The following is a 24,332-nucleotide window of genomic DNA, read 5'->3' on the forward strand; positions in this document are numbered from 1 at the left end:
TGCATTATGTGGCACACTGGAGATACAATTGTTCAGTCTGTGCTATGCTCATCCCCCAGTGCGTTGTTTTGCAATTTTAATGTGAATTCCAATGGCAAGCCTGTCATTCTGCACTCTCAGCTCACTCGTGGGGGCTCGGTGAGCGAGGGACGAATGTCAAGGTCGAATGCTTTTGTTTTGGATGAAAAATCACCACAGTTTTCGCCCTTGCTATCACCGTCTCTGCTAATGATTTCAGAAAGTGATTCTCTCGTGTCACGCCATTATGTCGATGTTTCCTGTTGCCATCATTCTCATCGTCACCAGGGAATCTTTACTTCTGAATTAAGATCTGTTATTCTGGCTCTGTATTGAAGGAAAAAAACAATAATAATTGAAAAGGGATTAGTGGTGATGATTCTGATCGAGTCGAAGCATTTGTTAAAACCTACAGCCTCGGCACTATCACTGACATGTTACCCATTGAAGGCCAACACATCAAAAGGTGACAAGACTAGGATTGGTTCCAATCTTGAATCAACGCCAGTGGTCAAGTGTTTTTCATGCTTCCACTTTGTCAATACACTGCAAGATAAAGTATGAAAGTTGGGGGTTTTTTTTACAAGATATTCGAAAGAAACAATTGGGGAACTTCGATACACATGGGGCAATGGGACTTCTTACTATTAGTTTTATCGGTAAAGTCACGTAGCTAGAAAATGAAATTAAAATTAATAAAAATTAAATAATAAAAATCACGACGTTTCTGAGGCAACACAAGTCTCCGTCATCAGGTGGGACCGTCACAGCACGATTTGCTGTATCAAGATGACGGAGACTTGTATTGCCTCCGAAACGTCGTGATTTTTATTATTTTATTTTTTATTAATTTTAATTTCATTTTTTACCTACGTGACTTTACCGAAAAAACTAATATTATGAATCCTTGCAGTCACGAAAGCTTCAAATCTAGAATGGGACTTCTGAATGTATGATGAAGTCATGAAACCTCATTTCCTTGAGCATCTTTCAAAACAAAACCTTCTCATATTGGCATCATCTGTCTTATTTTCCAATATGGTAAACAGGACCAGATTCATATTCTGACAAAACACAGCACCTTGGAAATGTTCACCATTGCTGGTGATGCAGACGTCAGCATTAATTCTCTCCAAAATAATCTTAATGAAAAGCAACAATCACCGAGTGTAAATGAAGCCCACAGAGTTCCAGCCAAGGCTCAGAGATGCTGGATTGTATTTGTCGAACTGGCATGCATGACTGATAATCCAAAATGAATTCGAGTATGAAAACAAAATGCCCAATGGCTCAAATAACCATTATCATGCATCCTCTTTTCTTTTCAAAGAACATTGATTTTTCCTTATTTATTTAAAATGTATCTCAAGACTGAATAGTAAACAAAAATGTTTCTTTTCACGAACATACTACATTTTTGATTTAAAGCTTTCGTGACTGCAGGGATTCATCTTCTTGGTTCTTTCGGTAAAGTCACGTAGAAGGGAAGTAATAAAATAAAAATAAAACATAATAAAATTATTCTCATAATTGTATTATTATTCTCATAATTTTATTATGTTTTATTTTTATTTTATTACTTCCCTTCTACGTGACTTTACCGAAAGAACCAAGAAAACATACTACATCTTTAAATTGATGCACAAAATGCCAATCAATGATTTTGTTCCATCCAGAAATCTAGTCAAATATGCTTTCCATTGTTATGGTATGAAATGTTCAAGAGTATTTATAAGTGCATAATCACATGCATCCATATCCTAAAAATGTATATTCTAACAGCGACGCTTTAGGCTAATACTATTTTTTGCCTGTTTTTTACCACATTTTAACCAATAATAGCGATATTCTAAATGGCTATCTGACCGAATGTATGCATGTATGGCCTTTCATTTAATACTGTCAAATCCATTATATCCCAATGAATTCTTGTTTACAGACCACCTGAGTGTTGGGCAGTGCTAAACTGAACACGTTGAATGAAGCCAACAGTGGAGTCTAATGAATAGGTTGGCTGTTACTGTTGTAACATGGAATTTCCACCACCGTCTCAGTGCACCCAGTGCTCATTTGAACAGAAAGACAATGATATTATTAACACGTTGGCTTTCGCAACCAATATTCTCCATAGTAGAAGTGTCTGAATTCCATCGCATAAATATAAATGTGTCACTAAACCCGCCACCATATGACAGTCAAATAGTAAGGTTTATCACGTAAACAAAACGTGCTAATTAGTGACTCGTTCAGCACACGGGTGTGTTGGAGAGTAAACTCACAACGTGTACAGCTCAAGTACTCAAGTGTGCTGAAGTAGTAACTAATTGGCATGTTTTGTTTAAGTGACAAAACTTACTAATTGGCTATGTCTGGTGGTGGTGGGTTTGACAACACATTTATGCTTAGGAAATCTAACACAAAACTATATCTTGTTACATAATTAAAGCAATTATTCCTATACATTCAGATACATCCTGCTGTGGTGTAATAGTTAACATGCTGGGTTGCAATCCAGAGATATCTGGTTTGTCCTCATGCAGCAGCAACTGAAACAATGGTGAAAGTTCCTTAGATCCCTCTCCTCTGTCCACCCAGCATTATATATGGATAGACGATAGTCCGTCGATCGGTAGTCTAGATGTGTGGTGTGTTAAAAAGTGTGGGTACCCCCACCTCTTCCAAGACGTCTAGCCGGCATGGAAAGGTACATCAAATACTCTCCCTGTTTGCGGGCTTTCAACCAGGAGTGACGTGAGCAAGCATTTGCAGCCCTGCAACTTTACCTTCTTACGAGATACGCCGTTTACACTGTGCTTAAACAGACAGACAAATGGCTGCTATAGGTTGCCATGCTCAAGCAAAGCATTGCAAGCGAGTTCAATCATCCCACGATCTCTTGACCTCAGACAACCTGTGCCATGCCCTCCTCTGTTGCCTGTACCGGCTCCAAGAGCATCAATGGTTGGCGTCTGCTGCCTTTCAGGTGAAGTGATAGGGAACCGCTTCTTGGAAATGCCATTCTAGAGGCTGTCTTCAACAAACACCCTTTACAATTGCCTCCAGCTGGGTTCGCTGCTGGAGGCAACTCCACGGAATGCGACTTCCAGTAATACCTGCTGCTGGACACTGCTGATCGTGCACTAACGTGTCATCAATCATGACCTAAATCCAGCTCAAAGACCGCTTTCTATTCGGCAACAGATGGGGTGTCTCTGCGATGTTTAGGTTGTGGCTGGTTTTTATTAGGGAACATGTAACGTTTAAAGTGTTTTTTTTTCAATTACAGCGAGCTTTTTGTGTTGTCTGTCGAATTCTTTCGCACCATACGTAGCCAACCGTCCTAAACCGAGGTGCGGTGGAAGGACAACAAACCAAATACAAACAGCAGTTCCAAAGAAATGAGTTTGCAATCGAGATTTAAAAGTGCCTAGCTCCAGTGGCTTCCTAATATCGGAAGGAAGAGCGTTCCAGACGGCCACAGAAGCGCATCTGAAAGCACACGATGCAGTGGCAGTATTTGTTCGATGGTTAGCCAAAAGCTACTGCGAGGATGACCGGAGTTCGCATGCTGATTTATACTCCTTGACGAGATCAGCCAGGAATTGTGGCTCTTTTGTGGCAAGCACGTTGTGTGTAATGAGTGCGATCTTATAATGTATTCGTTCGGCAACCAGAAGCCAATGCAGCTCGGCGAGAAATGGACGAACACGGTCGGATCTTGCACTTCCAGTCAAGACACGTACCAGATCATTTTGATGTGTTGATGTTTCCCAATGAGAAAATAAAGTGAATAAAAATAATAAAATGAAAATAATAAACAACAAAAACCCCACTAATGTAGACTGTATCCTGGTTATTAAGTTTGGTGAATGTGCTCGTAATCTATAATGTAGACTGTAGCAATTGTTATTAAGCTGGGTGAGTATACTGGCAGTCTATAATGTAGACTGTAGCCTGGTTCTTAATCTCGGTGAATGTATTGGCCGTCTATAATGTAGACTGTAGCCTGGTTTTAAGCTGGTGAGCATATTGGCAATTTATAATGTAGACTGAAGCAATGGTTATTAAACTGAGTGAGCGTACTGACAGTCTATAATGTAGACTTACTCTTGGTTCTTTCAGTCATTTAAACATAATAAGAACCAGGCTACAGTCTACATTAGTGTTTTTTTGTTGTTTCTTATTTAAATTTATTGTCATTTTATTCACTTTAATTTTTATTTTTCTATCTACGTGACTTTACCGAAAAAACCAAAGAATATGAATTCACGAAAGTTTTAAGTCAAAATGTATGAATTAAATTTGCTATCTTGCTTGTTAGTCCAATTTACAAGACAAATTCAATAGCAGTTGTAATCCCCCCTCCCCCCCACATACAAAATGCAGCATAAGCATGATATTTGTGAACAATGGCCATGTATTTTTAACAATTTAACAGGAATGTCTTTGTTCATAAAATAGTATTGAATCTGTTAGAGGATTATATACTTTTTGGATGGTGTTTCTGAGAATCATTCTCCACCCCTACGATTGCCTCCAGCTGGGTTCCTATACTCGACAGGCATCTTCGAATCGCAGATACTCTTGAATTCCCACCAGGTTGCATTTGTGGTGGCCTCAAGGGGGCCACCACGGTGCAGAGACAGTGCCGTGTGTGGGGCGGTACTGTAGGGGTGGAGCACGGGTGTCGCTGTGAAGGGGGTCGCACCAGGACGTGACTGCGAGGTGAACCCGGGGGGACACGTGACCGGACGAGAGGGGGCAAGGGGGCCCCAGTCGGGGGTGAGAGGATCACGTGATGGGGATCCAGAGTCCCCACGAGGGTTCTGGAAGGGAGGCGAGGCCAGGGGCGGAGCCAGCCAGGCCAGGGGAGATATAAGCGGGGTCCCGAGAGGGACCGGGGGTCAGCCCTGGGAGTGAAGTTGCCATCCTCGATCCTCAGTCCTCGGTCTCCACGTGTGGCGTGTGGACCAGGCAGCCCGTTGGCTGTCCGGGTCCGGTTATAGAATAGCCCGTGAGTATTAGTGTAGTTAGCCGTGGTTGTCACCACCCTATGTTGTTATTCTGTTAAGAGTTACCCATTGTGTTAAATACACGTGTTGCCTCCAAGTCCAAGTCTGCGTCTAAATTGCGCACGACACATTTGTAATATATTCGAATGTATATTGTGCCAAGTCAACCTTGACCAGGATTCAACCGTATCATCATATGATGGGGGAGTGTGCCGCTATATAATTTCATGTTCAATGTCAACAGCTAAGAAATTATGTAATAAAAAATACTAAGTAAATAAATCATCCCGTGAGGCCACTGTACTGCCAGTGGCGCACAAGCAAAGTGATCATGCAAAAAAACCCTGACAAACGCATTTCTTACGGACTGCTTTTTGTGTTTAGTCTGTTGTCCTTCCCCTCTCACCTCTAATGAGCACGGTTGGCTACGTATGGTGCGAAAGAAGTTGAACATACGTGTACATACCATGGCATTACAAGGTGAAATATATAATAGGTTACATTGTTGCCATTGGTTCTTCTTCATAGCACATATTGCTAGGAAACATAACACTGTGGTTTATGGGTTAAGTGGAAGACACATATTTTATGTATTCCATAATAAAGGTTTTTGGGTTAGAGCACGTAAAAATAAATGTGTTAAGCCCGCCACCACCCGACACAGACAATTAGTGAGGTTTGTCACGTAGACAAAACATGCAAATTCGTTATGAGAACAGCACACCAGTGTGTTGGAGAGTAAACCCACAACATTTATAATTCGAGTACGATGTTTTGCCATAATTACAATTATCATCAGGCTACAGCCAGAGTTGTGGAGAAATCATCCTGTTTTGGTCTTAAATAGAGCGATAAATGTGATGTTGATCTAACCCAAAAAACAATATTATGGTTAATATTGGTTGCAAAAGCCTACGTATTAAACTGACATTTTATGTACTAATAATACTCTACAATCCATCCCATTCACGTTTGGGCAATAGAAGTGAAAATTTAATATCTGTCATGATGGGTGTCGGTGCTTGTATATGCTCATTTACAATATCCTTATTCTGAAGCATTTTACCACCGCTTGTACATTATATCAGCGATGAAGTATGGTCAAATATCCCCCACGGCAAGTTTGGCAATCATCGGCCCTCATCGAGCTGTGGATTGACCAGGCTGTACATATGCATGTATTTCTTTGGACACACTGGCTATGCTGGTAAAGACATCTCAAATGTTCATTATATACTATTTGACCACTTGCTTCTCTTTTGTAAATTTGCTTAAAATAATGTCTGGAACACTGTGAATGTGTATACATGTTCTTGCTTCAATACATAAATTGGGTTTCCTATCGTGACATTCCCAATTAATGAGTTAGTTATTGTTGAGAATTTAAGTGGCTTCAATTTTCACTCTTGTGGTCGTTATTTCCGTTTAGATGTCCATGAAAATCACCGAATTAGGCCTGACAATTTGACGTAATGTGAATGTGTGATCAAAAGAAAAGAAGACGCGTAGTGGAGAAACAAAGAGAAATATATTAATTAATAAATTAATTCAATATTCAAGCCCTCATTATTTATTATCATTATTTAACTCCTATTTCACACTTAATGCTCAGCAGTATAATACCAGCATGAATTCAGACCGCTTGAAAATTAAATCAATGGAAACATTAGTAAACAACCCGTTGCTCTGTAACAGAAAAAAATATGTGGCTGTTATGTTCATACTATTTTCACAATTATGTACTCAAGAGCACTGCAAGTAATATGCGTTTTTACACAATTAAATACCAAAAATATGTATTGTGAGGGTTTAAACAAAAATAATCTTTTTTAGGATTGAAACGATATTCTGGCAAAAAAATACATAAAAAGGGGCACAAATGGAAAAGTTAAGAGATGCTTTAGTGAACTGTGTCGGTTCTTCTGTATTCGTTACTCCTATCTCTTCAGTTTCTCCATTTATTATGGGTCTTACAAATATCTGTCGCCGTTTCATTGGAATTAAGTGTTTATTTGTTACACAGAAAATCACGTTTAGTCAGTTACCCAACTATTTTCAATGGAGAACGGCCTGCAGCAGCCACTAACAATAGAGTTAGTGTTGGGTTAGAGAGGATCCCATCCAGCAGCCACGAACAATAGAGTTAGTGTTGGGTTAGAGAGGATCCCATCCAGCAGCCACGAACAATAGAGTTAGTGTTGGGGTGGAGACCATCCCATCCAGTAGCCAGCCAGGAAAATCGAGGCATAGATTACTTTTAATTTAAATAGAATGTATTAATATATTTGGCTATGATTACAGCAGCCGCACCGTCTGGTCTTGGCAATGTTTATTTGACCAGTTACACTAATTTATGCTCGAACTATGAACCTGACAACCTGAGTTTGATTCACAGCCACGCTGAATATCTGTGGTGAGTGATGTCTGAACTAGTTCTGGGTCTACTTCACCAAGCGGTAGCTGCCATTGTGGTGATACATGGTCAAACAATGTCGGGAGGGCTACATTCAGCAGTAGATGTATAAGGGGCTTTAAATAAATCGTTACTTATTATTTTACAATGTGTGGGCAACTGTCCAAATCTCATATTTAGTAGCCCAAAATCCAAAGTTTAAAATGCCTTTTACAAGATTAATTAAATGCACCCACAATTAATAAAGGCCCTTGTTTTAACTACAAGGCATTTCAAATCTCCCTTCCAAATACATAACAAATCTTAATTGGTCTCTGGTCTTGTAAGTACATCACAAAATGTCCTCAGATGTATAGCTAACATTTAAAATGTTATGCTCATATCCTTATGAGCATAACATCAGAACACAGTCAACATTAGCAGGGCCATTAAATGCTCTAAATAAAAAAAAATCACTGTTTTGAGAACCTTCCAAACATCTACATTAGATTGTCCTGCAATGGCAGAAGAGATTCATTGCTGGATGTGGGTAATTCGTGTCTTTGTATTTTACATTCCAATGTTGTGCCTAACAGCACAATTTATTGCCTGGTCTGTGCTTTGACTTCAAATACAGTAGATTATGTTTTAAATGTGATTCACTATTGCCTGAGACTGGCACAACAAATAGTGCATACAGGATTACACACAACACACTATCGGGATTACACACAACACACTATCGGGATTACACACAACACACTATCGGGAGCAAGAGCAGAGCCTCACCATTTTGGCGAATTGCCCGATGATGCTGGATGCAATTACCAGCTAAACGTCTAACTCAAAAATTGTAAATGTTGTGGTTTCACTCTTCAACACACCGGTGGGCTAAAGTAGTGACCTATTTGTCTTTTGTCAACGTGACACTATTGTGCCTTGAAGAAAATATATTTTAGTATTCCGTGAATAGAAAAAAACATGTTAATGTAATGTCATGACAGGTTTAAAGTAATATGGTTTAGGTTTACAAAACATCAACAAAATGGTAACTTGCTATGCCATTTTGGATTACGACTAGGATTACATTTACATGCACATCCAAGTGTTAATTCAATAATTTAAATATGCAACAATAAGTGTTCAAGCACAACTTTTAACTTTTTATAAAAGCAAAACGTAACGGTTAAAGTATATTTGACTCAATGAATAATCTAAGGAGTTATGCTTGAGGCTCGCAATATTTAACCAGGACAAAATCCCAATTTTCACAAGAGATTTGGGCCTCATGTCGATGCTTGCTAGACTTGAGGTTTGCTGCTGCATATTTTTATAGGCATATATCGCATGCCTTACAAGCCCCCTGAATTGTATGTACAGAGCATTTATATCTTTTTACTAGAGTAGAAACTAAAATAAGGTAAGTGTAATTTACAAGCATCGTAAAAAACTGTTAGATTTTAGCAGTTGCTGTGGTAGGGATTCAGTTAACACAGCCAACCCCCGTTGTGCAGTTGGACACAAACCATTATCACCGTCAGTCACACATGCATATTAAGGAGAATCTGTACCAAGTCAATTTGGTGGCCAACAAAGCCACTATTGAGAAACATCAGTTCCACTGGTCCAGAATAAAGTAGCTGTCATATTCTATGATGGCCTGACAGATGAATAAAGGACACTGTCTTTTCAGAGGGAAAGTTATCTTGTTTGTTTTAAGTCAAAACAGTATTATACTTTAACATACCTTGTAGAATACATTGAAAATGTTTTCTCATTATAATGCTGCCACATATCATTTTTCTAGGCAGATTCGAGCAGACAAGACAGATACAACAAAAAGTTTCGTGTTATGAAATTTCACAAAGCCGAAATACATATTGTATGCTTTTTATAGTCCTAAAATGTCTGTTGGCTGTTATCCAAGAAGCAGAACTGCTTTAAATTATTATGTTATATTTCGGTGACACTGTTTTCAGGCTTATTGCCACTTCTGAAATAAACACATTCTTGATAAGCAAGCGATGCTAAATTATCCTGCAAATCTGAAGCTGGAGATAAATTAACCTTTAGGAGAAAGCGAGTGAGCACGACACGACCTGTAATTTATTTGTCAATAACTAATCGAAGGACCACGCTTGCATATTCTCTCACACTTGATGGCATGGCCCTGGCTGAAGGAGAGAATATGTATCCACAATTAACGTTTTTTTTGGGATTAGATCGCATAAATATGAATGTGTTGTTAAACCTGCCACCACCCAACACAGCCAATTTGTAAGGTTCGTCACATAAACAGAACATGCAAATTGGTTACTACTTCAGCACACCAGTGTGTTGGAGAGTAAACCCACAATATTTACAATTCGTGTATGACGTTTCGCTGGTGATTAACAACCAGCTTCAACAGGCGATTTGCCAAAATTGTGAAGAAGTCCTCCTGTTTTGGTCTTAAAGAAAGAAATGGTGATGTCATCACTGTGATCCCATCACTGTGATCCTATCAGGTGTGAAGATCAGAGGGGGGTTAATGTAGTCATATACATAACAATATTTCATGTTAATCTGAGAATATGCAGTAAAGTACACTTTAAACACCGTTTAAGTCTGTCTTGAAAACTCACCTCTTTAAATTAGCCTTTACTCCCTAATACTCGCCGTTTACCCTGCTTATATGTATGTCCTGTTTTCCATACATGGCCCATTGGGATCTACGGATGAAATAGGCCTTACAAATTTTAATTATACTATTTTCATAAGAGTAAGCCGTTGTGGGTCAGCGCCATTACCAGTTTGAGAAAAGTATTGCTTCCCCAGGTTACCATTGCATAAGAGATAAAAACATTTAAATGAAACTCCCCCTGTCCACTCTGTTATGGGAAGTGCCCTGGGCAGATTCTATTATCTGCATTTATCCATGCCTACATGCCTCTTATCCATGCAAAAGAAGCGTACAGCTCGTGTTTTTTTTACAGAAATGTAATTCCAACTTGCCAGAGGCAATATGTTATGGATATCAATACAATTACAGACACACAGCTGTAATCTTCCAGGGTTACTCAAACAGTTATATGTTCAATAGGCAAAGACATCTGCCTTTGCAGTAGGACAGGATTACAATCTACACTGCAATAATCCACGAGTTCATATAATTTACAGACTACCTCTCAGTTCGCAGCTCCTCCCATAATCCGTGGAATTTGTTGATTCATAAATCCGCAAAACATTGCGGATTTCTGGATATTTTTCGGAAGAGGCCAATTCCTGCTGTAATCCCTGGCAAACTGTGTCGATGCAACATGTTTCTGTGGATTACGGGACTAACCTCTGAGGTGCATCACGGATGAGAAGATCCACTAAATTGCCTCGCCAAATCACTGCGGATTACTGGAATTTTGCTGTGCTAAATACAGTATCAGTTGCTTAAATACTGTATATATTAAATACAACTCATTCACATTAAGTACGTGATATGGAGATAACTGGATTTGTAAATAAGTGAATAAATGATCATTCTTTAACCAGAAGGGCATTACGGAGACTAAATACTTTTTTCACAAGGATACTGTGTTGACATGTTTGGCCGATTACATGAATGGGTGTTCGGCTTGTGGAAGGTAACTCTACGACTAGCAGATAGATACGAGGGGGTGAAATTCCATGCTAATATCTTCTGGTCACTTCACATCTCGACACAGTTAACACCTGGATAGCCCTGGTTATCATCTATCAAGGAACTAAACTAGGCTCCCCCCTGCTTAGCCTCTGAGATCTGACAAGATCAGATACAATCAGCACTATTCACCCGTATGCATTTGTGAACAATTTAGCCGACGAGAGGAATGAGGTAGAGTAAATGAATATATTAAGAACTCTATGATGACTGTTGCATAACGTACATGTTTTGAAAATAATATTCCCATAAACGGGGCACGCAGGTAGCACTGGACAGAAAGTCCTTGCACTGAACAACAGACATAATGGACATTCCAAAAGAGTATCTGATATAGGCTACTAATAGCATGCGACCAAACAGACCAAGCCTTGACTTTTAAAACACGAATGGAAAATCACTTTCAAAAGTACAACCTATTTTTCAGTGTTATCATTTTTGACCATAAATGCACGTTGTTGTTAAATTTCTGCAATCTCAAGGAGTGTTGCTTAGCAACTTCCCAACATCTGGGACATCTGGGATGTTGGGAAGTTCGTCCAATATTTAAGTAACTTTGGAAAATAGCTGTAAAAAATTTCATGGAAATTAATTGCTTAAAAAAAATTGTCCCAATAAAATCAAGGCCTCCACATCGTTCATTGGAAATCCTGTATAATACGGTTGCTGTAACATATGGCTCATGATCACAAGACTATACGTTCATGCTTAGGGTAAATTCACCTGACCGTCCATTTTTGGCCTATTCTTAGGTGTTTTCGGTAAAGTCATGTAGGTAAAACATCAAAATTAATAAAAATAACAAAATAAAATAAAGATCACGACGTTTCGGAGGCAACACAAGTCTCCGTCATCAGGTGGGACACAGCCAGATCAGCTGCATCAAGTGAGGCAATGATTCAAGATGTAATCCCTTAAAAGCGAGTTGAGGGGGGAGGAGAGGGGGGCTCATCAGAATGTGGTAGCCAATGAATGGAAAGTACCTACGTGACTTTACCGAAAACACCTAAGAATATGATTCCTTGCAGTCACGAAAGCTTCAAGTCTAGAATTCATTTTTGGCCTGTGAATTGAGCCTCAATACCACATCGTAAATGAGAGTCAGATGAAAATATGAGTCTGCCACTGCAATATGGAATTTTCACCACTCGGCCAAAACCAGCATCGGAGATGGGAACACAGTATATGATTAGAAATGGTCCTAAATTTACATAATTTCCTTTGCACTGTTTACTTATTTGTTGGGAATGAGGGATAGTCTCATGGGTATCTAGTGGTTGTAGTTCTTCCCAATTTGATTCGGTTAATTGTTGGTGGCTCAGGGCCCATTGATTGAGATGAGCACTGCCCATTGCTGTGTTTGAGCGTGGAGGCACTAATACTATGACTTACGAGCAGGGCCGGGTTCAGATTATCAGGGGTCTAAGGCTAATTAGGAGGGAATGTTTTACACTTAGAATTTTTTTCATGAAATGTTCAACCATTTCTTTATTTACCTATATCAAACTAAGATGTAATATGTGACTCAAAGCAAATGCATCAAACATAAATGACTCACTTCACTAATTTCTTCAAACGTTTCCCCCTCCCCCCCACCCATAGTTTTAGCTGTGACAAAATCAAGAATGATGTCATCGTAATTCGAAGATTAAAAAAATGCCCCGATGGCCGCGCATACCGTCGCTTAGCTGTTACTTCAATGTGACATGGAGGGCTTGCAACATATGAAGGCCTAAGGCTCATTATCCAGCGCTGCTTACGAGGCCCGTTTCTATTAACCTGGCCAGCCACGAGCTGATTCTGTCTAAGCAGCCAGAGGTGTCCATCCCAACATGTCATCGCAGCTCCAAGATCACATTTGATTATTACATCGATCCGTGCAGTGTGTTGCAGGGCACCTTGAACAACTGCATTCTGCTGCCATGGAAACATCTGTTGAGCTGGGTAACAGGCAATTTATGTCAGCATCCTTGAAGTATATATGCCTTGCTTATCAATGTTCTCTTGAGAGTGTCTTGCCGATTAACGCAATTCACATGACGGCCAATTGAAATCATCACAGTACCATAGAGTGACTTTACCGAAAGAACCAAAGAGTACCATAGAGTAGTTTATTCTTCTTTACTTTATTATTTAAGTGATGACTGTCATCATTATCATCATCATCCATAGTCTATCCACTGCTGGATGAAACCCTCTTCAAGCCATCACCATCCTTGCAATTCCACAATCCATTTCACTGCTGTACTTGAGATGATTCCGTCTCCATGGTGGTCCCTCTCCAGCATGCTCTTTCTTTGGGCTGCCTTTCCGTGAGTCTTGTCCATCAGCCCAAACTCACTTGCTTTCCTTAATAGCCAACATGACGTTTCTAATTTGCATATGTTCTCTGATTCATGCCATCCTGTTTCCGTCTCAGAGTGGAATTCCAAGCAAGAATCTCACCAGCCTCCGTTTTGCATGTTTTCAGTTTTTTTGACAATTTCTTTGTCAGTAGCCATGTTTCTGAACCATATGCCAAAGTAAGCGATGTTCTTTTAAACGTCTTCTCCAAACATATGAGTAAATTTATTTTAATGATCAAATCCATTTCAAGTATTGTTTTGTTATTTTAGCTCACTGCCCTTTCCAAAAGTCCACGATGACTCAATAACTGATCTTCTCCGTACAGATGACAAGTCTCTATTGCCTCGTGTCTCTATCGACTATTAAGCACCACCACCCTTTACAGTCATTGTATACTCTCTAAAAATGTGTGTTGAATTGTACCGTCAACATTTTTATTGAGCCTCAGAAAGGGCAAAATAAAATCCCACACTGTGTTTGGATCAATCACAATGCTTACAAAGCCAACCCATTTTGGTTGTAAATGCTGCAAAATCTTCATGTAGTGGCTGATAACTAATGTGTTGCCTTGGAACATTCAGTCTGAATGTTCGAAACACGAGGGCAAGGAAAGGGCATCCAAAATAAAAGATCATCCATTTTAAAAAATAATTCAAAATTATCCCCTGTCTTCCACTTTGCCTGCATTCTTCAAAGTGAAATGTGATTACTTTTTTTTTACTCACGTCTATAAAAACTGTTATTTAGTCCCAATGTCCTTGCTTTAGAAACAGAGTGCAGGTCACGTTAACCTATGGTGTGTCCAGAGGGAGTCCATGAATAAGTGTAGATGGTGCCTTATTAACGAAAACAACTCCATGCGTTATTTCTTCTGTTTACATTTAATTTACCCACATTATGGAACAGGACCAATGCAGTACATTTTTTGATGTTGCAAGGCAAGGAAACACATGCATACATATATATAATTGGAGGAGCCGCAATTGAATAATCCAGTACTTAATGTTATTATGACCAATGAAATATATGATATATATTACACCAGAAGCTGCCTGTTGGTCCAAGCACATAATGTGATTGCTTAGCCATTGCTAAGTGTTTTAGATGATGGAGATAGTTTGATACAGAAAATATTTACTTTGCGCCAAGATGCTAATACCAACACATATTGACCAAAAAAGTCAAGGCCGAGAGGCCATCGTTTCCAATGTTTTTTATTCTATTGCCACTATTCCCATAATTTTCGTTGATCCCACAGCTGCTTTAGACATCCGTCCTCCAAGATCTGATGTTCATATTCCCACCATATGAGTGTAGGTCTTCGGCTCAGTCAACGATCTCTGGGTGCCAATCCAATGCCCTTCTCAGAAACCTTCCCTCTTCTGTCTTGGACATTTTCCCCACGCATCACAACCTCCTGTTCCATCTACGACACTTCCTTGCTATGATGTATTCCTAAATTACACGTTCAGCTTTTTAGATCAGTAGGCCTTACCTGGAAAAATTTAATATGGTTTATTTTTATATCCTAAGATCGGGATATTTGTTTACAATTACTTTGTTAGAGTTCAGTCCCTTAACCTGTAAAGTTATAAACTTTTCTAAAACACCCATCGATTTATACTCAAATTCTTCTCTCTGTTCTTCATAAGTGGTTTATGTAATCTAATGAACGATAAACCTGTCCTGCTAACGCAATAGATATATTGACCTCATTCACACAATGCACATCACTAGCTAAATACACACAATACTTTATTACCTCCACATTCTCGGTTTATGTATATTTCTCCACTTAACCCAAAATATATATTACTAGCGGAAGTACCCGGCTTTGCCCGGGTGAAAAATATCTTTCTTAAAAACCTTACATATATACACAGATACTAAGGTATTGTCAAAGCCCGGTGGGCTGTTTGTACATTTTTCCACCAACAAATATATAAGAGGCTTTCACAAGTCCAAAAAGTTGTAGAAAGTGTGGGGTAAATAGTTGATGTCAAAATGTTTCCGAAAATTGTGGTCTCCCCCCCCCCCCCTCAAAAAATATCTTTACCCCTCGTAGGTATATATACTAACAACACCTTACATACAACAGAGGAAGTGGTATCTATTGACTCTGTAGTAGTATCTACTGACTGTACCGTAGTATCTACTGAGCCAGTAGTAGCTACTGTGTAGCAGTATTTAGTGACTGTAATAACTACTGACCATAGTAGTATTTACTGGGCTTACAGTAGTATCTACCGACTATATACTCGTAACGACTAACTGTATAGTATCTGCTGACTCTATAGTTGTATCCACTGACTATAGTAGTAACTACAAAATCTATAGCAGTATCTACTCACTCTATAATAGTATCTACTGACTCTAGTAGCTACTCACCGTAGCAATATGTACTGACTGTATAGTAGTATATACTGACTGTAGCAGTATTGACTGACTGTAGTGGTATATACTGACTGTTTTAGTATTTACTATAGCGGTATCTACCAACTCGATAGCAGTATCTACTATCACTACAGCAGTGTATACCGACTGAGGTCGTACCTGCTATCACTACAGCAGTGCATACTGCTGTGTTGGTACCTGTTATGATGACAGCAGTGCATATTGTGGTGGAACCTGCTATGATGACAGCAGTGCATACTGCTGTGGTGGTATCTGCTATGATGAGAGGAGTACATATTGTGGTGGTGGTACCTGGTATGATAACAGCAGTGCATATTGACTGTACTCATCATTCACCCTCACCATTCACCACTCACAACTCACCCTTACCACTCATCCTCACCACTCACCACTCCCACTCACTATTCACCATTCACCCTCACAACTCACCACTCACCAACCTCCCTCACCAATCTCCCTCACCACTCACCCTCACCACTCACCCTCACCACTCACCCTCACCACTCACCACTCACCCTCACCACTCACTCTCACCACTAACCCTCACCACTAACCCTCACCACTCTCACTCACCACTCTCCCTCACCACTCACCACTCACTCTCACCATTCACCCTCACCATTCAGCCTCACCACTCACCCTCACCACTCACCCTCACCACACACCGTCACAACCACCACTCACCCTCACCACTCAACTTCACCCTCATTACTCACCATTCATCCTCACCAATCACCACTGACCAATCACCACTCACCACTCTCCACTAACCCTCACCACTCAACCTCACCACTCACCCTCAAAAATAACCACTCTCTCACAACTCACCCTCACCACTCAGCACTCACCCTCACCACTCAACCTCACCACTCACCCTCACCACTCACCCCTCACCGCTCACCACTCACCCATCACCACTCACAACCGCCACTCACCCTCACCACTCATCCTCACCACTCACCCTCACAACAACCACTCACCCTCACCACTCACCCTGACCACTCATCCTCACCAATCACACCCTCACCAATCACCACTCACCTGCACTGATCACCCTCACCACTCACGCTCACCCTCACCACTCACCCCTCACTAATCATCACTCATAACCGCCACTCACCCTCACCACTCACCCTCAACACTCACCCTCACTACTCACCACTCATCCTCACCAATCACACCCTCAACAATCACCACTCACCCTCACCACTCACGCTCAACACTCACCCTCACCACTCACGCTCAACACTCACCCTCACCACTCACTCTTACCACTCACCCTCACAACTCACCCTCACCACTCACTCTCACCACTCACCACTCACCCCTCACAACAACCACTCACCCTCACCGCTCAGCACTCACCCTCACCAATCACCACTCACCCTCACCACTCACCCTCACCATTCACCCTCACCACTCACCCTCACCATTCACCCTCACCACTTTCCCTCACCACTCTCCCTCACCACTCTCCCTCACCACTCACCCTCACCACTCACCAGTCACCCTCACCACTCACCCTCACCGCTCACCACTCAACCTGACCACTCACCACTCATCCTCACCAATCACATCCTCACCAATCACCACTCACCCTCACTGCTCACCCTCACCGCTCACCCTCACCACTCACCCTCACCACTCACGCTCACCCTCACCCCTCACTAATCACTACTCACAACCGCCACTCACCCTCACCACTAACCCTCACCACTCACCCTCACCACTCACTAATCACCTCTCACAACCGTCACTCACCCTCACCACTCACTCTTACCACTCACCCTCACCACGCACCCTCACAACAACCACTCACCCTCACAACAACCACTCACCCTCACTACGCACCCTCACCACTCATCCTCACCAATCACACCCTCACCAATCACCACTCACCCTCACTGCTCACCACTCAACCTCACCACTCACGCTCACCCTCACCACTCACCCCTCACTAATCACCACTAACAACCGCCACTCACCCTCCCCACTCACCACTCACCCTCACCAATCACCACTCACCCTCACCACTCTCCCTCACCACTCTCCCTCACCGCTCACCACTCACCCTCACCACTCACCCTGACCACTCACCACTCACCACTCATCCTTACCAATCACACCCTCACCAATCACCACTCACCCTCACTGCTCACCCTCACCATTCACCCTCACCACTCACCCTCACCATTCACCCTCACCACTTTCCCTCACCACTCTCCCTCACCACTCACCCTCACCACTCACCAGTCACGCTCACCACTCACCCTCACTACTCACCACTCACCCTCAACACTCACCTTCACCACTCACCCTCAACACTCACCCTCACCGCTCACCCCTCACCGCTCACCACTCACCCATCACCACTCACAACCGCCACTCACCCTCACCACTCATCCTCACCACTCACCCTCACAACAACCACTCACCCTCACCACTCACCCTGACCACTCATCCTCACCAATCACACCCTCACCAATCACCACTCACCCGCACTGATCACCCTCACCACTCACGCTCACCCTCACCACTCACCCCTCACTAATCATCACTCATAACCGCCACTCACCCTCACCACTCACCCTCAACACTCACCCTCACTACTCACCACTCATCCTCACCAATCACACCCTCAACAATCACCACTCACCCTCACCACTCACGCTCAACCCTCACCACTCACGCTCAACACTCACCCTCACCACTCACTCTTACCACTCACCCTCACAACTCACCCTCACCACTCACTCTCACCACTCACCACTCACCCCTCACAACAACCACTCACCCTCACCGCTCAGCACTCACCCTCACCAATCACCACTCACCCTCACCACTCACCCTCACCATTCACCCTCACCACTCACCCTCACCATTCACCCTCACCACTTTCCCTCACCACTCTCCCTCACCACTCACCCTCACCACTCACCAGTCACCCTCACCACTCACCCTCACCGCTCACAACTCAACCTGACCACTCACCACTCATCCTCACCAATCACATCCTCACCAATCACCACTCACCCTCACTGCTCACCCTCACCGCTCACCCTCACCACTCACCCTCACCACTCACGCTCACCCTCACCCCTCACTAATCACCACTCACAACCGCCACTCACCCTCACCACTAACCCTCACCACTCACCCTCACCACTCACTAATCACCTCTCAGAACCGTCACTCACCCTCACCACTCACTCTTACCACTCACCCTCACCACGCACCCTCACAACAACCACTCACCCTCACAACAACCACTCACCCTCACTACTCACCCTCACCACTCATCCTCACCAATCACACCCTCACCAATCACCACTCACTGCTCACCACTCAACCTCACCACTCACGCTCACCCTCACCACTCACCCCTCACTAATCACCACTAACAACCGCCACTCACCCTCCCCACTCACCACTCACCCTCACCAATCACCACTCACCCTCACCACTCACTACTCACCCTCACCACTCTCCCTCACCACTCTCCCTCACCACTCTCCCTCACCAGTTACGCTCACCACTCACCACTCACGCTCACCACTCACCCTCACTACTCACCCTAACCACTCACCCTCAACACTCACCCTCACCGCTCACCACTCACCCTCACCACTCACCCTGACCACTCACCACTCATCCTTACCAATCACACCCTCACCAATCACCACTCACCCTCACTGCTCACCCTCACTGCTCACCCTCACCCTAACCACTCACGCTCACCCTCACCACTCACCCCTCACTAATCACCACTCACAACCGCCACTCACCCTCACCACTCACCCCTTACCACTCACCCTCACTACTCATCCTCACCAATCACACCCTCAACAATCACCACTCACCTTCACCACTCACGCTCAACACTCACCCTCACCACTCATGCTCACCACTAACCCTCACCACTCACCCCTCACTAATCACCACTAACAACCGCCACTCACCCTCCCCACTCACCCTCACCCTCACCAATCACCACTCACCCTCACCACTCAACCTTACCCTCACCACTCTCCCCCTCACCACTCTCTCCCCCTCACCACTCTCTCCCCCTCACCACTCTCTCCCCCTCACCACTCTCTCCCCCTCACCACTCTCTCCCCCTCACCACTCTCTCCCCCTCACCACTCTCTCCCCCTCACCACTCTCTCCCCCTCACCACTCTCTCCCCCTCACCACTCTCTCCCCCTCACCACTCTCTCCCCTCACCACTCTCTCCCCCTCACCACTCTCTCCCCCTCACCACTCTCTCCCCCTCACCACTCTCTCCCCCTCACCACTCTCTCCCCCTCACCACTCTCTCCCCCTCACCACTCTCCCCCCTCACCACTCTCCCCCCCTCACCACTCTCCCCCCCTCACCACTCTCTCCCCCTCACCACTCTCTCCCCCTCACCACTCTCTCCCCCTCACCACTCTCTCCCCCTCACCACTCTCCCCCCCTCACCACTCTCTCCCCCTCACCACTCTCTCCCCCTCACCACTCTCCCCCCCTCACCACTCTCCCCCCCTCACCACTCTCTCCCCCTCACCACTCTCTCCCCCTCACCACTCTCTCCCCCTCACCACTCTCTCCCTCACCACATGTGAAGGGCGCTCCTAAAGGAATCTACAACCTTCGATGATTCCTTTGCGCGATTCAAAGAATCGATTCCTGGCGCATAGGAGATTTCCATTTTTAATTACAGAGTTTTATTTTCATTCGTATGTTATGTTTTAAAGTTTTCAGGAGTTTTTAATTATATTTTAGCCCCGGTCAACGCCGGATATTTCCCATTCGCAGCAGTTTATATCAACTCTATAACCAACTTATATTAAACGGAAATAAGGCGATTCTAAGTGAATCTACAACCTTCGATTCCTTTTCGCGATTCAGAGAATCGATTCTTGGCGCGGTCGGGTTTAGAGTTTTAATTACACAGTTGTATTTTCATTGGAATGTTATGTTTTAAAGTTTTCAGAAGATTTAAATGTATTTTTCCCCCGGGCAACGCTGGGTATATCGAGTTTATACCACAAATTCGTTGCCTGACAGAGTTGCGTGTCGAGGCCTAGTACCATGCAGAGCCTCTGGCCTCGCCTAGATTGCCCACCCGGCTCAGGCTGGGTACTGGGGCCGTTAACCCCCCCCCCCCCCCCGCGCTACAATAATACTGTCTAATCGCTATAATTTTATTATCTACCGACCCTATAATAGTAATTGCACACATTGGGGTGGGGGGGGGAGTGAAGAGGACGTGAAACTTTGATGAATTTACCTCAGAGTCGCGTGTTAATGCGTGCACATATTTTTAATGGTAATTCAAAATGGCGTCCACCCCGCAGCGAACGCGTTCCTATCCGTTGCCAGGGGCAACCGCCGTGGTCCGCGCCGGCCGGCGATAGTAAATAAATAAAGCGTTAAATAAATAAATAAAGATAAATCGCACTAAATCGATAATCGGTCCGATTTAAAGTTTAGAGACGAAAAATCGGAAATGCCTAAGTTTACCGCGGGGCCGGGGGCGTGCCCACCTGCAAAATTTAATCTCGCCGAACCCCACGGTCCGAGAGCTAAATCCCCCGGTAGGGAGCGTACGCGGACGGACGGACGGACAAAAAATGAATTATATAGGTTAGATACAGCACATCAACTGTATGGTCCTTCTGGCAGTGGATAATTTCATCTGCAATTATTTAAGACAGGCAGACTCCAGAATTTGGATAGTGTAAGAAATACTTTGATTTTGATATGGAGAGATTGATATATGAAAGAGGCATTCTTCATTTATTTTACTATTTATATTCTCCACAAGAATGCTAATTATTTTGAGTTGTGTTTATTATCATTTTGCGTCAAACTAGGATCTCGTAGCATAAAAGAAAAGGGTCGTTGCCTGTAAGATTGGGAGTTCTCCAGCAATGATTCATGCAAGCCTGACTGTTGATGAGACACTGTGTGTTGACACTGTTCCAGAGTTTGCTTGTCTTGAAACATGCTGCTAAAGTTATGCACTTCCAGAAGGCCGTGCACAGCTGATGGATTTTGTAATAAATATTTTTTATTTTATTTAGAGACGGATATGTAAAGGAGGCATTGTGTGTTTATTTATGTGGTTGCTTATCTTCTCCACAATAACGCTCATGATGTATTTACAGAAATGTTTCTTCTTCATAAGAGAGCAAAGATGGAAAGGTGGCGAAATTACTTATCGTTGTACTGTATTTGATACTTCACAGCATGGCAGTTGGAAACCACTTACAAATGTCTACAAAGTTGCAGACAGTCACGTACACGTTTCCTACAGCTCCCAATGTGAGTTTTGTGAAAACAAAGCATGACACAATTTCACAGCAAGAAAACTAGACATTTGCAGTAAAAAGACAGGAAAGCACACACCTAATTTCTCAGGAGCCTTGGGGTTCACTCGGGGGTCATCCTCATAAGAAGCTCTGCAGTGTTTTGATCAAAGTTAAAATACAATTTTACAGAATGTGTTGGCAGTGGTGCATTAGCACACATTAACGAAATATTAGAAACGCCTGTCATTAATGCTGCCCTGTAACAAACAAAAATGTACAGCAGCCTAACATTCTCGGCCACACACCATAGTTCGGCATGTGTTAGCTTACACGTATTTTCTTTTTGTTCATATATATGCATTGAAACGTTGTTAATGCCAAAGTTGGGGAATTTTTTTGTACTTTTTATTTCTGCCTCTTTCAATATATTCATAAACAAGCACATGACCAGGCCCTTTGTCAACCCACTGTTGAATGGGGGTGTCCCCTCACTGTTGGCTAGGGGGGCTATTTAACCATACTTCACCACACCGTTCAGGGTGGGGAGCATAGATGTGGAAGCATAGACGTCCAGTACACGAATGTTTTTTTTCTGCAGAGCCCTCTGCTGCCAACTCAACGTGGCCCCACGACAGCCTGTAACATGGGCGGTGGCACATACAGACACCATCTATGCACACAGCCCCACTTAGTGGGACAAAAAATCACCGTCGCGTTCTCTCAACTCGATCAAAGGCGCAGTTGGAAGCACGTGGCACGCTGGCCTCGGGGGAGAAAGCCTCCTGGCGCGCAGCCGCCCTCGCGTACCTGGTGAAGGTCCTGCTCGTGCAGCACCTTGCCCAGGTTGTAGAGGCAGCTCGCCACCGACGTCATGTGGGCCTGCGGGTCCTTGAGGCGCTCGTCGGGGATGTCGGCGCAGGCGCGGAACACGATTTGAGCCTCGCTCGCCTTGCCTTGGCTCACCAGCACGATGCCTGTGTTGAGGTACGCCGCTGGAGGGCCCACAGCCACCATTGCCGTCAAGTCAATGCGCACACACACGGCCAGAGACGATCCCCATTTAGCTCGCATGACCACGCGATGCTGTGAACGGAGAGTCTAGCGCGGGCGGGCAGGGCACGTAAGAGGTTAGGTTGATGTCTTCAGCAGCAAACGCAATGCTCAATCCAATGCACCACCACTAAACCTCGTGGGAACCTATATGCACAACAGATAAAGATTCCCCCATAGAGCTGTTGGGAAAAGTGCTCTTAGCGAGCACCCATGAAGGCCAATGGAGCACACAAGGGGTTGAATTACCAGCACCAAGTCCGGCTGCCTTTGTCTCTCCAGTGATGATGTTTACAGACTGCGGTTAAGTCGACCTAGGGGAGGCTCAGGACTGGTTTGGATAATCGTCACTGGTGTTTGCCATGAGAGTGAATCGAACGCGGGTCGCCAGGCTCGTAGCACAGCACACTACAACTCCCCACCCCCCCCCCCCCCCACATATATACACGTAAATACAGCCAAAAACTTACACACATATGCTCACAAAGTTACACAAACAGACACACATGCGTATACAAAAGACCAATGTCCCCTGTATAGTATACATAAACTGTGAGGGCAAGTGCTGTTAGTGATAACCTATTAAAGCCAGGTTGGATTTCGGGGGTTGGTTTAGCCAGAACTAACCCCGGTCACCTTTGTCTCCTCAGTGTTGATATTTACACATTGTACCAGGCACTAGGCTCAGTTGATCTAGGGCAGGCCTGGGACCAAAACCACTCATCACTAATGTTAGCCTTAGGCAGGAATCAAAATTAACTCATTGATGTTCATACCCCACTCGCGCTGACTCGCACGCTTCTTGTGACAGCCAAATGGCCAGAAACACAGCACAAAAAAAAACCGGCTCGGATGTGTCATCTGCCATTGCAATGATATGTGGGTTTCATTTTAAAATACTCACCATCATTTTTTCTTGTAAAGAGAGTAATCGTCATCTATACTCCTGCCGTGTACAAAACCTTGCACATTGCCTTGGGCAATTATCTCCATTTCACTTCTCAACAAAGCCCCCTGTTGTGACCGATACAGTTAATTTCATTGTCATGCTTGCGAGCACAGCACTTTAGACGAGCAAGAGGGAATCATGATTTATGTAAAAACAAAGAACAAATGCTCCAGCATACGAC

At 43.6% G+C, this 24,332-nt stretch overlaps 1 protein-coding gene across 1 annotated transcript in view; it reads right to left on the reverse strand.

Annotated features, from left to right (window-relative positions):
• TMTC2 (transmembrane O-mannosyltransferase targeting cadherins 2) overlaps window positions 1-24,332 on the reverse strand; it is a 291,797-nt gene that overhangs the window by 33,794 nt on the left and 233,671 nt on the right. Inside the window, exon 8 of the mRNA XM_061564667.1 lies at window positions 22,960-23,144. Coding sequence (XP_061420651.1) covers window positions 22,960-23,144 — 185 coding nt within the window. The remainder of the gene's footprint in view (window positions 1-22,959; window positions 23,145-24,332) is intronic.

Source organism: Lethenteron reissneri, chromosome 33 (genome assembly GCF_015708825.2).
Source record: "Lethenteron reissneri isolate LAM-NWPU_2019-01 chromosome 33, ASM1570882v1, whole genome shotgun sequence".
In the NCBI taxonomy this organism is placed as follows: domain Eukaryota; kingdom Metazoa; phylum Chordata; class Hyperoartia; order Petromyzontiformes; family Petromyzontidae; genus Lethenteron; species Lethenteron reissneri.